Genomic DNA, 13882 nt, shown 5'->3' with positions numbered 1-13882 from the left:
GCATCGACTCGAGTCCTGATCCCCCGTCACGCGATGGAAATGAATGACAGTCTTGACTGGCACGAGCCTGCGCGCACATGCTCGATCGGTTGTCGCTTGTCGCAACGGTCGCAATTCAAGCGCCCATAATCAAAGTGAAGTAGCCACTACATACGCAGACTGCCTAACATAACCGTAATCCAGGAATAAAGGTTACACGGGATAAAGATTAGTGATTCTTTACAATATATTATTACGAATGCCTATAATAACAGTGTAACATCGGATTATTGTCACACGAGTGTTATTGTTCGAAATACATACAGTTTTTGCAATTTGCGCCTTTCTTCGCTTATGATGAACTCTTTCCATTTTTGTTGTTGCGGCGTTCTCAACTAAATTCAGATGCGGTGCAACAGGAACACGTGATTGAATTTTGTTCATGATTGAACTATATGTAGAAAATAAATAAATTCTACTATTTGCTGATGCACAATTAGTTCAGGTATGTGTTAAAAATAAGTTGTACATAATGTTTCACGCTGCATATACAATACTAGATTTAATATTTTATAACCACACATGCACAGATGAAAGTATATCAGATAGTATAACGACGATACCCCAACATGGAAAATCGTAAAAAAATAAGACGTTATAAAATGGGTTTATACAAGAACTACGAAAAATTATACGAGTACAATGTATCTCGCACATCAGCAATATGGAAAACTCTTGCCATAGCTCGACATTGTAATATTGAAAGTGAGTAAATAATATAAATTCATAATCTACATATTATGAATTGTGCATTAATATGATTTTATTTTTTTGTAAAACGGTTTCTTTGAAAATGAAAACAGTACAATAATAGCTTATTTATTATGACCCAGTAAGCAAAATGTGCACAATATGCCAACAGATTGGCAACAAATTCATTTACTAATAATCGTAAATTTCTGTCACAAAATATTTTTTTCCCTAGAAGAATGTATATTTTTTTCATTTATTTTTTAAATAAATAGTATAATTGTTACATTATATTCAGTAATAATGTTATAGGATTGCAAATATTGTAAGTCGTAACACGTGTTGTTTGTTAGGAAATAATTTTTGCACCGGAATAATGTCTCATTCATCAGTTCTTATATATCAATATATATATCATACTTCTAATATATCAAAAAGTTAAGAAAATATGACATATGATATATACTTTCGCAATATTTTCTTCATTTCTGAAATACACTTTATTTACAACAATCGCTTAATTTTTATAACTGGGTTTACTCTACATTACAATTCTAAATTATATAATTCTTATACAGATAATACTGGAGTCCATAAAGGCATCAGAAATGCTGCTTGTAGAGACGATTACAATAACATTGCCGAACAACTTGGGGATTGCAGCGAGAGATCTGATGCGAATGACATTACCATGCAGTATTCCCCATGTACGACAAAGACAGCAAGAAATAAAGGAGGTAATGACGACACAATTAACAGTAATAAATTTAACAGTAGTGACATAGATTGCATCGACGATGAAAATGAAATAAATAACGAAGAAAGTATGGATAATAGAATAACGGACGACTGTGATGACAACGAAAGTGAAACGAGAAAAGAAAAAGATGACGAAGATAGTTATATTACCGGAAGCGATGTGGATGACAACGATGAATGTACGAGTATTGAGGAGCAAACGAGTGAAGAAGACGATATCGCATTCGACGATACTGTATTATTTCCAGAGTCCAATTTGACAATACGAGACATAATGATAATAGTCGTCGCATTTTCACTCCGATTTAAGCTGTCAGACGTTGCAAAATCTGCGCTTATAAACATGATAAAATTATTGGCCGGGCCAAAATTCGAAAAAATTAATATTTCCAAATATACTTTAGCTAAAGTATTCGATCCACCAGACAGCAAAGTAGTTTATTACTATTTCTGCGACAAGTGTCATAAAATTCTGTATTCGACGTCGAGAAAAAAGTTTATAAAACAATCAATAACGTGTGACTCTTGTAAAAAAAAACATGTAATTTCATTGAGATCCAATAATTACTTCATGTCACTTGATGTAAGATATCAGTTAGAAATGCTTTTTTCTCACGAAGCAATCAAAGCTGAGATATTCGATTTTATTTCATCAAAAAGTAATAGTCATGCCAATAACTTAAATATTATAACAGATATTTACGACAGTGAAATTTATAGAAATATTTCGAAAGATGTTAATTTCATAGTAACATTCAATTACAGTACTGATGGCGCCCCTTTAACTAAAAGTGAGAAACGAGGATTTTGGCCACTACAAATAATTAAATTGTTTACCACCTAAGAGTAGATTTAAATACGTTCTTTTAGCCGGTCTACTAATGTGCACTCACAAACCGAACAGTAAATTACTGGACTTGTATTTTTTAAAATTTAATGATCAAGTTTCTTACCTTTACAATAACGGTATTATTGTTCGTGGTCCTAATATAAATAATAATAAAAAAATTCTTGTAAAATTCTGCCCCTTAGCGTGTTCCGTTGATTCCGTCTGCCGTCCAATCATGCAAAATAGAGTGCAATTTAATGGAAGATATGGCTGTAGTTGGTGCTATCACCCCGGAGAATACGTCGCAGAAATACATGGAATAAGATATCCCATACATGAACATGATCCACCTTTACGGACTGCTGATAGTCATCACAAGAATGTTCAACTTGTACGTGATTTAAAAAAAAGCAGTGAAATGGGCGTACGAGGTGATATCTCAGTATCTCAAATTCCAAATTGACATGGTTTGGTCATTTGCTTATGAATATATGCATGGTATTCTCTGTGGTGTAAGCAAATACATTTGGAATCAGTGGACTGCTTCAGATTCTAAGTCGTGTTTTAAATTGAATAAAGCCGAGCGAGATACTATTAACCAACGCTTGAGTTTAATAAAACCGACTCAAGATATTCATAGACTTCCGGAATCTTTGCATGATCGGGCAAAGTGGAAGGCATCAGCGGAAAAGTCATGGCTATTGTATTATAGTTTGCCATGCCTTAACGGCGTTTTAAATCAGGATGCATTTACGCACTATTCCTTACTTGTAAATAGTTTGTACGTATTGTTAAAAACTGAAATAACTGCAAATGAACTGAAACAGTGTGAATACGATTTATTGAAGTTTGTAGGTTATTTTGAAGTGTACTATGGACGACAAAAGATGACTTTTAATGTGCACACTTTATTGCATATAGTGCAGTCAGTAAAAAAAACGGGTCCTTTGTGGTCATCTTCTACATTTCCTTTTGAAAGTAATATATATAAATTAAAACAATGTATAAATGGTCCAAACGGAATTGACCAGCAAATGTCGAAAAAGTCCTTGGAGATATTGCACTTTCTAACGGATAATGTAGATTACTGTGATGTATCTGCCGTGCGTGACTACTGCACAAATTTATTTCAATATAAACATTTATCAAAATCCGACACGTATGATGACAACAATGTCGCTTTCATTGGCAAATGCTATCAAGTAAAATGCGGTGATAAAATAAATAAAGCATATAAAAAATGCATAATTAGAGGCGTTGTATTTCACAGCCAGAAGTATCACAAAGCGAGAAGGACGAACGATACAATGATTCAGTTACATTCAGGCGAATATGGTCAAATAATACACATCATTCTATTAAATAATGAATGTCACATGCAAATATCAAAAATTATAATTAGTTCCAACAAACCGTTTAATATGTCGTACATGGATAGGATAGAATCAGAAGATTATGTACACAGCTCAATAGTTTCCATAAGCGATGTCAAAAGTAAAGTTATTCACATAGATGTAGGATATTGTAGATATTTATGCAAAACCTCCGAATATATTTGAAATTCAATGATAAATAAAACTTTGTAATAAATATAATTTTGTTTCTTCATTTATATACACACAGTCGAATATAATATTTATGACAAAAATTCAATTTAATTGCATTAAATCCGATTTTATTTTCATCCGAAAAATCTTAGAATTTCAAATTAAAATAAATTACTGTTGCTTACACAAAAATTGGATTCTTATTGCATTAAAACCGATTTAGTTATTATCCTTGAAATCGATGAATTTTGGATTAAACCGGATTACAATCAACTCAATTACTAAAAATTGGCTATTATTATAACGAATTAAAATTGCATACTAGGCGGATTATTTTGGATTATACATTAAATCCGATTATTCGTGTTTATTTAGATTGACAACAATATGGATTAAAATGTAATGATTTCGGATTGGAAATAATTCGCGAAAGCGATATTAAAACCGATTGTAATTTGTTTGGAATTAAAATCGATTACTTTTTAATCCGGGCGCGGATTGAACCGATTAAAACCGATTAAAACGGATTATGTTTTAATCGGTTTTAATCGACCATTTTCGGCAGGGTAGCTATAGCATAGCTCGAGAGGGAAGGAGACAATAGACAGTATGTGCATTCTTTTATGGATCATGCCGCTAACAAACAATTCTCGAGGCGTTAGCTATAGCTATAGCTATAGCTCGAGAGGGAAGGAGACAGTAGAGAGTATGTCTGCACTCTTCTACTGCCCGAAGCTTGCCGAGCGCCGAGCGCCACACGTACACAGTTTCTTCTTTGTGTGCGTAGCGTGCGGCGGGCCAAAACTGGCATCCCTGGGTAACGCGCCTCCCTTAATTTGTCGAGTGTTGCGATAATTTGCGGTAGCGGGTACGCGTCTTTGTGCGTAACGTCGTTTACTCGGCGGAAATCTATGCAGAACCGGTGTTTGCCGTCTTTCTTTTTTATTATTACGATGGGAGAACTCCACGGGCTATGAGATGGTTCTATCACGCCTTGTTCTATCACGCCTTGTTCTATCATTTCGTCCACTTCTTTGTCAATAATGGCCTGCATGGCCGGATTGCGTGGCCGGTACCTTTGCTTGATGGGCGTCTCATCCTTTAGTCTTATGAGGTGTTTCACCTTTTTAGTCGACCCGTAGACTTTCTCGAATTCTTGTAATTCTTTTTCTAGGAACTACTGTAATTGCTTCCTTTCCTCCGGAATTTGTACAGCCAGCCCCCCGATTGTATTGCACTTCGGCAGTAGTCTCTTCACATATTTCGGTGGTGGCGGAATCCTTAGGCGTAGTCGATATTGCAGATCGATTCCGATGATTACTTTGTCCTCCATGTGTGAGAGGATGACAAAGTTGTGTTTGATCATTCGTCTGCCTATCTGACATGGGAGTTCCATGTATCCTAGCGTTTCACCCGTGGATCCGTTTGCTAAGCTTACCGCCCCCCTTTTTCCTTCGGTTTTTACCCTTTCCTTGTTTAATTCCTCGGCTGTGATCTGACTAATCAACGAGATTTCCGAGCCTCCGTCCACCAGGGCGCGGTATTTTCGTCTGTGGATGTTTATCATTACGTGTGGTCGCGGTGTGAATATTATGCGGGGCTTAGGGTTGTGTTCGCGGCTGTGCTTTCCCCGGCCCCGGAGGCGTTTCCCGCCTTCGGGTGGCACTCTTTTGTCAGGACTCCGTCCCGACAACTGGGAGCAAAATTTCTTTGCTTGTCTCTTACACTGTGCGCGTGTGTGCCTCCTCTGCTTGCACTGCCAACAGCAGTCTTTTTTGTTGTATACCGCTGCTATAGCCGGTTTCGCGCTGTCTTTTTCGCGTTTTCCTGCCTCTTTTTGTTCCTGTACTATATCCTCGAATTCCGCGGCCCGAGTCTGTAATTCTATTATGCTATGCACGTCGTCGATTCTTATGTAATGTTTATACGCCGGGTTCATGTTCTCATAAATAATCTCGAGCTGCTCGTCTCGCGAATACCTTCCGGCCCGACGCATCAATGTCATCATTACCGTGACGTATTGTACAAATTTTTCCGTCGATTGCTGGTGCCGTCCCATGATTTCTCGACGTAATGCGGCCGCGTATCGTCGAGGCAAAAATTGCCTCCGGAAATCGCGTTCGAATTCGTCCCACGTTTCCCACGAATCTCGGTAATTCCTGTACCATAACAAACTGTCCCCTTTCAGTAGTTCCGGGAGTCCCTGCAAGAGTTGCGGTGCTGTAAGGCCGTATGCTTGTCTTAACTCCCCCACTCTTTCTAAAAATGCGGCGGGGTCTCGGCCATCGAAATGGCATCCCCATTTGCGAATCTGGTTGATAGTCTTCCCGTACGAAAATGCTATTTCCGCGGCAGTGAGTGTTCTAAATTCCGCGTTTGCCGGTGTCGGAATTGTCAGCCGGGGTATCGCCCCCTGGGCGCCTGAGTCCCCTGCGAATGACTCAAACGCGTCGATCTGTTCGGGATGTTCCTCCGCGAATGGGCTAATTCGTTTGCGAATTTCTTCTAAAGTACCCGCGTCTTCTATATTCAGTGCCTTCGCCATTATAATTAATTGCTCTTTATTAAGTCTGCATATCCACGCTTTCATTACTCACTCGCACGCTCTACTCGTAATGCGGTTTTACAACTGTTCGGGCGCCAATGTCACGGGGTGATTTCCGCGCGATTCGTCGATAGACAACGGGATCGGAAATCCGGGTTCGAGGTTTTGCAAATGAGCGAGAGCGTGTGTAAGAAATAAAATAGACAAGTTTATTGTGTGTCTGAGATACAGTGTATGTATGTGCGCGTGGTTGTGTGTGTGAGCGCGTGTAAATATGTGAGAACGCGTGTAATTATGTGTGAGCGCGATATTCGGCGCGAGGCGCTAAGTCTTTATTTTATGCAATTTTATTCGAGTCGCAGATGCACGTCGTAGCGTGCCGCGATAAGGAGCTAGAATTTATTAAAGCTGATATGATCGTATACAATGGTGTGTATCTCGGATATAAGATATTTCGGATCGTAACAATACCTTTAAATGGTATATACGGCGCGTGTTGTGTTTCTGGCGCGGTCAATGACCGTTGACGCGGCGCGTATCATTTTTATGTACGCACGCCGAGAAAGCCTTTTTTTTAGTGCGTTCTTTCTGGCTGGTGTTAGGAACGCGCGCTATATTTCGCAAAATTTAATAACTGCGGTTACGTGGGATTTAAATAAATAGTCCCCTTGCAATTAGGATGGATTTTCGGGAACACCGTGCCGACGAGAGCGACTCGTCCGAGGTAGCTCTCTTCTCTACCTCGTGAAAGATGCACTTGCGTTTGGCGGTCGGATCTTAGACCGGTAGTCGAGATCTCTCGACGGAATCGGAGTTCACTCGGATTCCTGTTCCTCGGCAATGTTCCGATCAGGGATTCCGTGTGCGCGCATATGCGGTTCTGCGCATGCGTGACTTTTGAAATTACATTGTACTTTCACGGTCGCGCAAGTGCAGAGCCGCACATGCGCGCGCACGGAATCCCTAATCGGAACACTGTTCCTCGGTCGGTTTTATGAAGATCGGATGGAAGTGATCTGGCTTTGTGGATCGAGAGCACTCGATAGAGGAAGAGTTCACTCTACCTCCTTTCTGAAAGCGAGATTTTAATTTCGGAGCGGTCTAGGTTTCGGAGCTGCTACTCCTAACGAGAGCGGATCGGAAAAGGTGATTAGTGTACCGAACGGGTCCTTTTTATACCGGCTTAATTGCCCGCGTCGGCGCGCGGCAGTATTACCCCTTCCGAACGCGTTACGGAAAGCGGTACGGTCGGAGGCCCGCTCGGAGGGGTTCGGGGTGCGCGCCGAGCGCAGATTTTTCGCCGGTCGCCGGATCGGGGCTCGTCGGCAACGCTCGGCGATATTCGGGTTATTCGTTAACAGTTTTAAAAATGTGGGCGCACCGCGCCCCTGCCTCTGCCCGGCGGGTGTTCTGCCGGGCGGCAGCTTCCGGATCGAATGCCGGGAATAACGATGCATCTAAGGGGGTGCACGGGGTGCATCGTTACACTCTTTGCAAACTTTATATAATTCTCCTAACTAAAACTTAAATATGAGAATGATTATGGCCGCTCCCTAGTAAGTTAAGTCGTATGTAAGTTGGTGAGAATAAAGACTGAATTTTATACCAAAAAGGTATCCTTGTCTCGACCCAACCAAACGATATACCTAGGGTAAAGCATTAACCTACGCCACACATTCGCAACAACCGGAGCCATCTTTTGGAAAACGGACCGAACTAATTTGTACTCCCAATAATATTACTATGTAATGCGTTACTCGAAACTCTACAACTTTTGTATGAAACATTTTTGTCTGCCGTTCTCGATTTTTGAGATATTCGGCTGGCACAGGTGGTCCGATACACCCTGTATATATTATATATATATATATATATATATATATATATATATATGTATATATATATATTGTCGTCTTTAAGAAATCAGAGAAAAGAAGTCTTTAAGACATCTTTTTGAAGAAGTCTTACTTATTTCTTAAAGTGGCGCATTAGACTACTTTCTGAAGTCATTAAGTCTTCTTTTAGAAGATATTGTAAGGCTATGCCTTGTGCGACATCTTGGACGGCGCCGTTGGCGACCGTAGCGCCACGGAAACGGTGTGGCCGCTGGAAAAAGGTATGGGGGACGAACGCGGGAAAGACCGCACTTTTGTTCCGGGACGCGAAGAACGACGAACGTGTACGACGCGTGGCCGAAAAACGGCTTTGTACAGAGTTGTACAAAATATAAAGGATCGTTTGCTTAATCGTGTGTTTTCTTGCCTTATTTTTGCCCGCAAGCGCGTACCATCCCTTCCGGCTTCCTGACCATAGGTTCATCTGGGTTACGGTCGAAAATAACCTCATTTACCAGTCTTCACCTCTTACAGCCTCAGAAGTGGGATAGTGATACGTGCAATGGTGCTCGGGTTTCTAGCGATTGTTGGTTCGGTCGATACGAGTTCACGCATTGTCTTTTTGGCCGTCTCGTCGTTCTGCGTCTCGGTAGTGGTCTTTTCTCGCATGGTTGCGCGGCCGGGTCTTTGGACAAAGAAAAGGCTCGTCGGTCCGCTTAAGCCTTTCGGGTTTTACGAGAGTTAAAGTAAACGCGAAGTGTCTTGCTCGTGTCGTGTCGTGGCTAGCGGGGCTGTGGTTGCATTGCTACGCGCAACCTGTTGCTCATACGCAAGCCGCCATTTTGACCACGTGCGTCGTAGCACGTTGGCCGTTTGGAAGACGGCCATATTGGCTTCCTCTTGGCGTGTTGCCGGAAGTGAACTTAACTTTCAAGTTTTTTTACGCGCGCTTCTTGCGTGGTTGGGCGTTCTCACGCGCACCGGCGATCTACGTTTTTCTCGCGTTCTGTAACCGAGCTTTCGTCGTTGATGATCGGATTAAAGCAATTCTCATCTGTGTTATCGCTCAGGGTGTCGTAAATCGCTCGTGTCACAAAAAGTTTGCGTCATTAACATTCTCTTGTGGTGCGCACCTGAAGATACGTGTCCCGCGGTCGTTTTTCGTCGTCACGTTAGTGAACTGAGTTTTGAGTGCCCTCATCATCCTATGGTTCATCATGCCGCCACCGGATAGGTACGCTGAGATGTCCCTGGAAGAGCTTCATGAAGAGGCCTGCGGATACCGGCTTACAAATATACCGGATGATAGGACGAGGTGCATCGAGCTTCTGATGGCTCATCTAAAGACGAATGGCCCGTTGCGGGAAATGCAGCATTCTTCAAATACTGCCGTTGGTGAAGAGGAGCAACCGACTTTATCTACCCCAGGCAGTCCAAGGTCGGAACAATCTAATCAATATTACACAATTAAAAGGGGAACAAAGGTCAATGAAAACACTCTCGATCATCTTTGTACCGCATTAACTCAACAGCTTAAGTTGCAGAATGAGTCGATGAAGCAACAACAGCAGTTATTTCAGCAAATGCTAGCTGCCCTGTCTGTCAATCAAGGACAAATGTCTCAGCCGTCACAACCAGTGGTAACTCCTTCATTTGCCAGCACCCAGGATCGGCCCTATTTGAGGGATGTCATGGGAGCCGAGGGTTCTACCGCACCAGCAGGCAATTCAGTTAAATTCCTATCATCACAGATCCCCACCTTCGGTGCCTCTGAAGAGGAGGACGTTGAACTGTGGATTGAGAAGATCGAGAGCGTTGCCGAGATTCACAGGCTCTCGTCAGTGGTGATGCTGTCTGCTGCAGCCGTCAAGCTCACAAAGTCGGCACGGCGTTGGTTTGATTTGAGTTCTGGCGAAGTGAATCGGTCATGGCTTTGTTTCAGAGCCGCCATTACAGATCGTTTTAAGAAGAAAATCCTTTACGACGTGGTCAGGAAGAGGGCAGAAGCTCGTAAATGGAATCCCATATCAGAATCCTTCCAGGACTATTCAATGGAGAAACTGGCTCTCATGCGAAATTTGAAACTGGAAGATGGGGATGCCATTCAGCTGTTGATCAGTGGTATCAATGACATTTATGTCAAGTGCATTGCGTCTTCTTTAAGGGTGGACTCTCTTAATCAGTTCCTCAGAGAGATGCAGCATATCACCGGATACTGTGGTGATTCTTTCAAAAGAGTTGCCCCTGTGAACAAGTTTGAAAAGTTCAAGGAGGGCAATCCCAAATTCACCAAGACTGGCGATTCAAATAGTACATCTGCGAAGGGTGCTCTACAATTGAAGACGGGGAAAGCTGAGCTCCACTGCGTTTACTGCAGGGGCAAGGATCATATACGGAATGATTGCCCGAAGCTGAAGAAGAAGGAGGCAAAGGCATCCCATCCTACGAACCAGCCTACTTCCGTTGCAGCCGTCGAGTCTCTGACTGACGTGAGTTCAGAGATTGCCTGCGTTCAGGGTAACATTGTAAAAAAGTCTTTCGCCGACCCCGTGGTCAAAGTTGTTAAATTAGATACACGCGTCTGTGATAACTCAGCGTTAGTGGACACAGGAAGTCCGATCTCTTTTATCAATGCTTCCGTATTTAGTAAATTTTCTAAATCTCGCGATGTTTCTTTGAAAACTCCAGGTAGATGTTATAAAACACTTAACGGTCAAGTTATAAGTATTTTAGGTATCTGGTCTACCAGCATCATTTTCAAGGACTTGCCTACTCTGTTGGCTAGTATCGACTTACACGTTTTAAAAAATGATGCCTTTTCGGCGGATCTCATTATTGGTCGCGATTTTCTCTCTAAATATGAGATTGATGTGTCAATTAGAACCAAAGAAGAAAAAGTTAAAGTCGAGTTATTCTCGGAAATTGCTTTTATTGATAGCGTGGAGGAATCCACTGTTCCTAACGTCCTTTTGAATTTGCGAGCGGATTTGGACCAGATCACCTATAAAAAATTAGTATCTACATTACAAGAAGTAGAAAACATTGAAGTAACTCCACCGCAGCAGGATTATTTCGTAACCATTTCATTAAAAGACGATTCCGTTTTTGCATATGCTCCTAGACGTTTTGCGTGGGCGGAACGCATAAAGATAAGAGAGATCACGGATGACCTACTCGATCGCGGTATTATTAAACCTAGCACCTCTCCCTATTGCGCTAGGGTGGTGCCCGTTAGAAAGAAAAACGGCACTATAAGACTGTGCGTAGATTTACGTCCGCTCAATAGCAGAGTGGTTAAACAGAAGTATCCGTTTCCGTTGATAGAGGACTGTTTATCCCGATTGAGTGACAGATCAATTTTCACGTTGTTGGACCTCAAGGATGGTTTTTATAATATTAAGTTGCATCCGGATGTTACCAAGTATTTTGCTTTTGCCACACCAGACGGGCAGTTCGAGTATACTAGGTTGCCCTTTGGATATTGTGAGGCGCCTGCAGAATTTCAAAAGCGTCTAATCCAGATTTTGCGTCCATTGATTAAAGACGATAAAATCATCGTATACATAGATGATATTCTGATACCATCCTTTTCCATTGCTGAAAATCTATCTACACTCAAACTAGTTCTTATCGAACTTAAAAGGCATAATTTTCAAATAAACTATAATAAATGCGTATTCTTAGAAACAAAAATCGAATACTTAGGATACATTGTGTCAACGGATGGCATTACTTTAAGCTCACGTCATGTTGATGCTGTTAAGAATTTTCCGATTCCAAAAAAAAGTTGTTCATGTTCAAAGATTTCTGGGACTCACGAATTATTTCCGTAAATTTATAAAAGATTACGCTTCCAAAGCAAAACCATTGCATAATCTACTTAAAAAATCTATTTCTTTTGATTTCGACAGCAATTGCCTTGAAGCCTTTAATAAATTAAAAAACGAGCTAATTACGTTTCCGGTTTTGAGCATTTATAATCCATTTTTGGATACAGAAATCCACACTGATGCAAGTGCGATAGCAATCGCAGGCATTTTACTGCAAAAATAAAAATCGGGCTTGTGGTCACCTACTGCCTACTTCAGTCAGGCTACCAACCAAGCTGAGAGCAAATACCACAGCTTTGAGTTGGAAATGCTCGCGATTGTGAAAACCATTGAAAGGTTTCACATTTATTTGTACGGTTTGTCTTTCACTGTCGTCACAGATTGCCACGCGTTGGTTCACGCCGTAAACAAGGCGAATATTAATCCTCGAATTGCTCGCTGGATATTAAAACTACAAAATTATAAGTTTAATATCATCCATAGAGAGGGTAAAAAAATGGCGCATGTGGATGCGCTTAGTCGCGTTGTCAATTTAGTTGAGGCTCTGCCACTCGAAAAAGAGTTAGAATACAGACAATTGCAAGACCCCCGATTGAAATTTTTAGCTAGAGATTTAGAATTCGAAAGTCACGAGAAGTTCGACTTAATTGAAGGTCTTGTTTTTAGAAAGGGTCCAGATAAACCCCGATTCGTGATTCCTGAGTCAATGATCATGAACATTTTACGCATATCACGATGAAATGGCACACGGTGGAGTTGAAAAAACTGTTCAGGGCATAGGAAATAATTATTGGTTCCCGTCGATGCGAAAAAGGGTGCAAAATTATATCGACAATTGTCTAATTTGTCTAATGGCAAATACAGGCTCAAACCCGCGAGAAGGGGATATGCAGATCACAGAATCTCCGGTAGCTCCGTTTATAATTATGCACGCGGACCATTTTGGCCCCATTTCAGAATCTGCGGACGGTTTTAAGCATTTATTTCTAATTATCGATGCTTTTTCACGTTTTACATGGCTCTTTCCAGTAAAATCAACAACCTCTAAAGAGACCATGAAATGTTTATCAATTCTGTTTCAAACAGTAGCAGTTCCAAGAACTTTAGTTACAGACCGAGGAACTGCATTTACCTCGCAAGAGTTTGGTAAATTTATAGAACACCATAAAATTGTTCACCGTCTAGTCGCGGTAGCGGCCCCATGGGCTAATGGCCTTATCGAAAGGGTAAACAGATTCGTCAAGGCATCTCTTAAAAAAATTGTAAAGGAACAAGAAACTTGGAGTTTCCACATTGCTTCCATACAATACGCGTTGAATAATTCATTCCATTCTTCGATTCGAGCCTCGCCGGCAAAAATTCTCTATGGTATTGAACAAACTAGTCAGTCCGATTCTAGATTAATTGAATTCTTAAAAGACATAGCAAAAGTCGAGTTCAATCATGATAAAGAGAGAAGCGATAGTCGCAAAATAGCGATTGAATCCGTTCAAAGACTGAAAGATTACAACAAATCTTATTATGACGAAAGACACAAAAAGCCTTCTCGTTATAAAGAAGGAGATTACTTATCAGGGATACTGCGTTCAAACCCGGTGAGGATAAAAAATTAAAATCAAAGTACAAAGAACCTTACATGGTTGCTAAAGTTTTAAATAAAAATAGATTCGTCATTAAAGACATCCCAGGCTTCAATATTTCTTCTAAACCGTATGACTCTGTATTGTCGCCGGATCGTATGAAGCTTTGGGTCAAACCGATAACTTCGGCTGAATAATATGCGTTTATTTGTCATTTATGTTGCGTTT

The 13882-nt window shown here is 41.0% G+C and overlaps 2 protein-coding genes across 2 annotated transcripts; both read left to right on the top strand.

The window, feature by feature from the left end:
- Positions 1–43: 43 nt before the first annotated feature.
- Positions 44–2368, top strand: LOC105254770. The gene is made up of 3 exons (XM_020028603.2): positions 44–484; positions 570–744; positions 1308–2368. The coding sequence occupies exons 2-3, from the start codon at positions 609–611 to the stop codon at positions 2330–2332; spliced, it is 1161 nt and encodes a 386-aa protein (XP_019884162.2). The 5' UTR covers positions 44–484; positions 570–608; the 3' UTR covers positions 2333–2368.
- Positions 2369–9461: 7093 nt separating this feature from the next.
- On the top strand, positions 9462–12813 carry LOC105254772. The gene is made up of 2 exons (XM_025412443.1): positions 9462–11887; positions 12558–12813. Exons 1-2 carry the CDS (start codon positions 9462–9464, stop codon positions 12811–12813), a joined length of 2682 nt encoding a protein of 893 aa, XP_025268228.1.
- Positions 12814–13882: the final 1069 nt, after the last annotated feature.

This window comes from Camponotus floridanus, unplaced genomic scaffold (genome assembly GCF_003227725.1).
Source record: "Camponotus floridanus strain SB8 unplaced genomic scaffold, Cflo_v7.5 scaffold108, whole genome shotgun sequence".
Classification (NCBI taxonomy): Eukaryota; Metazoa; Arthropoda; class Insecta; order Hymenoptera; family Formicidae; genus Camponotus; species Camponotus floridanus.
This window is presented reverse-complemented; position numbering and strand designations above follow the sequence as displayed.

Bases quoted from the DNA above. Each gene is read 5' to 3' on its own strand.
- LOC105254772 (XM_025412443.1), top strand. From the start codon at position 9,462: ATGCCGCCACCGGATAGGTACGCTGAGATGTCCCTGGAAGAGCTTCAT. The intron at 11,888-12,557 runs GCATAATTTTCA...TATCATCCATAG, and splicing joins GTTCTTATCGAACTTAAAAG to AGAGGGTAAAAAAATGGCGC.
- LOC105254770 (XM_020028603.2), top strand. From the start codon at position 609: ATGGAAAATCGTAAAAAAATAAGACGTTATAAAATGGGTTTATACAAG. The intron at 745-1,307 runs GTGAGTAAATAA...ATTCTTATACAG, and splicing joins TCGACATTGTAATATTGAAA to ATAATACTGGAGTCCATAAA.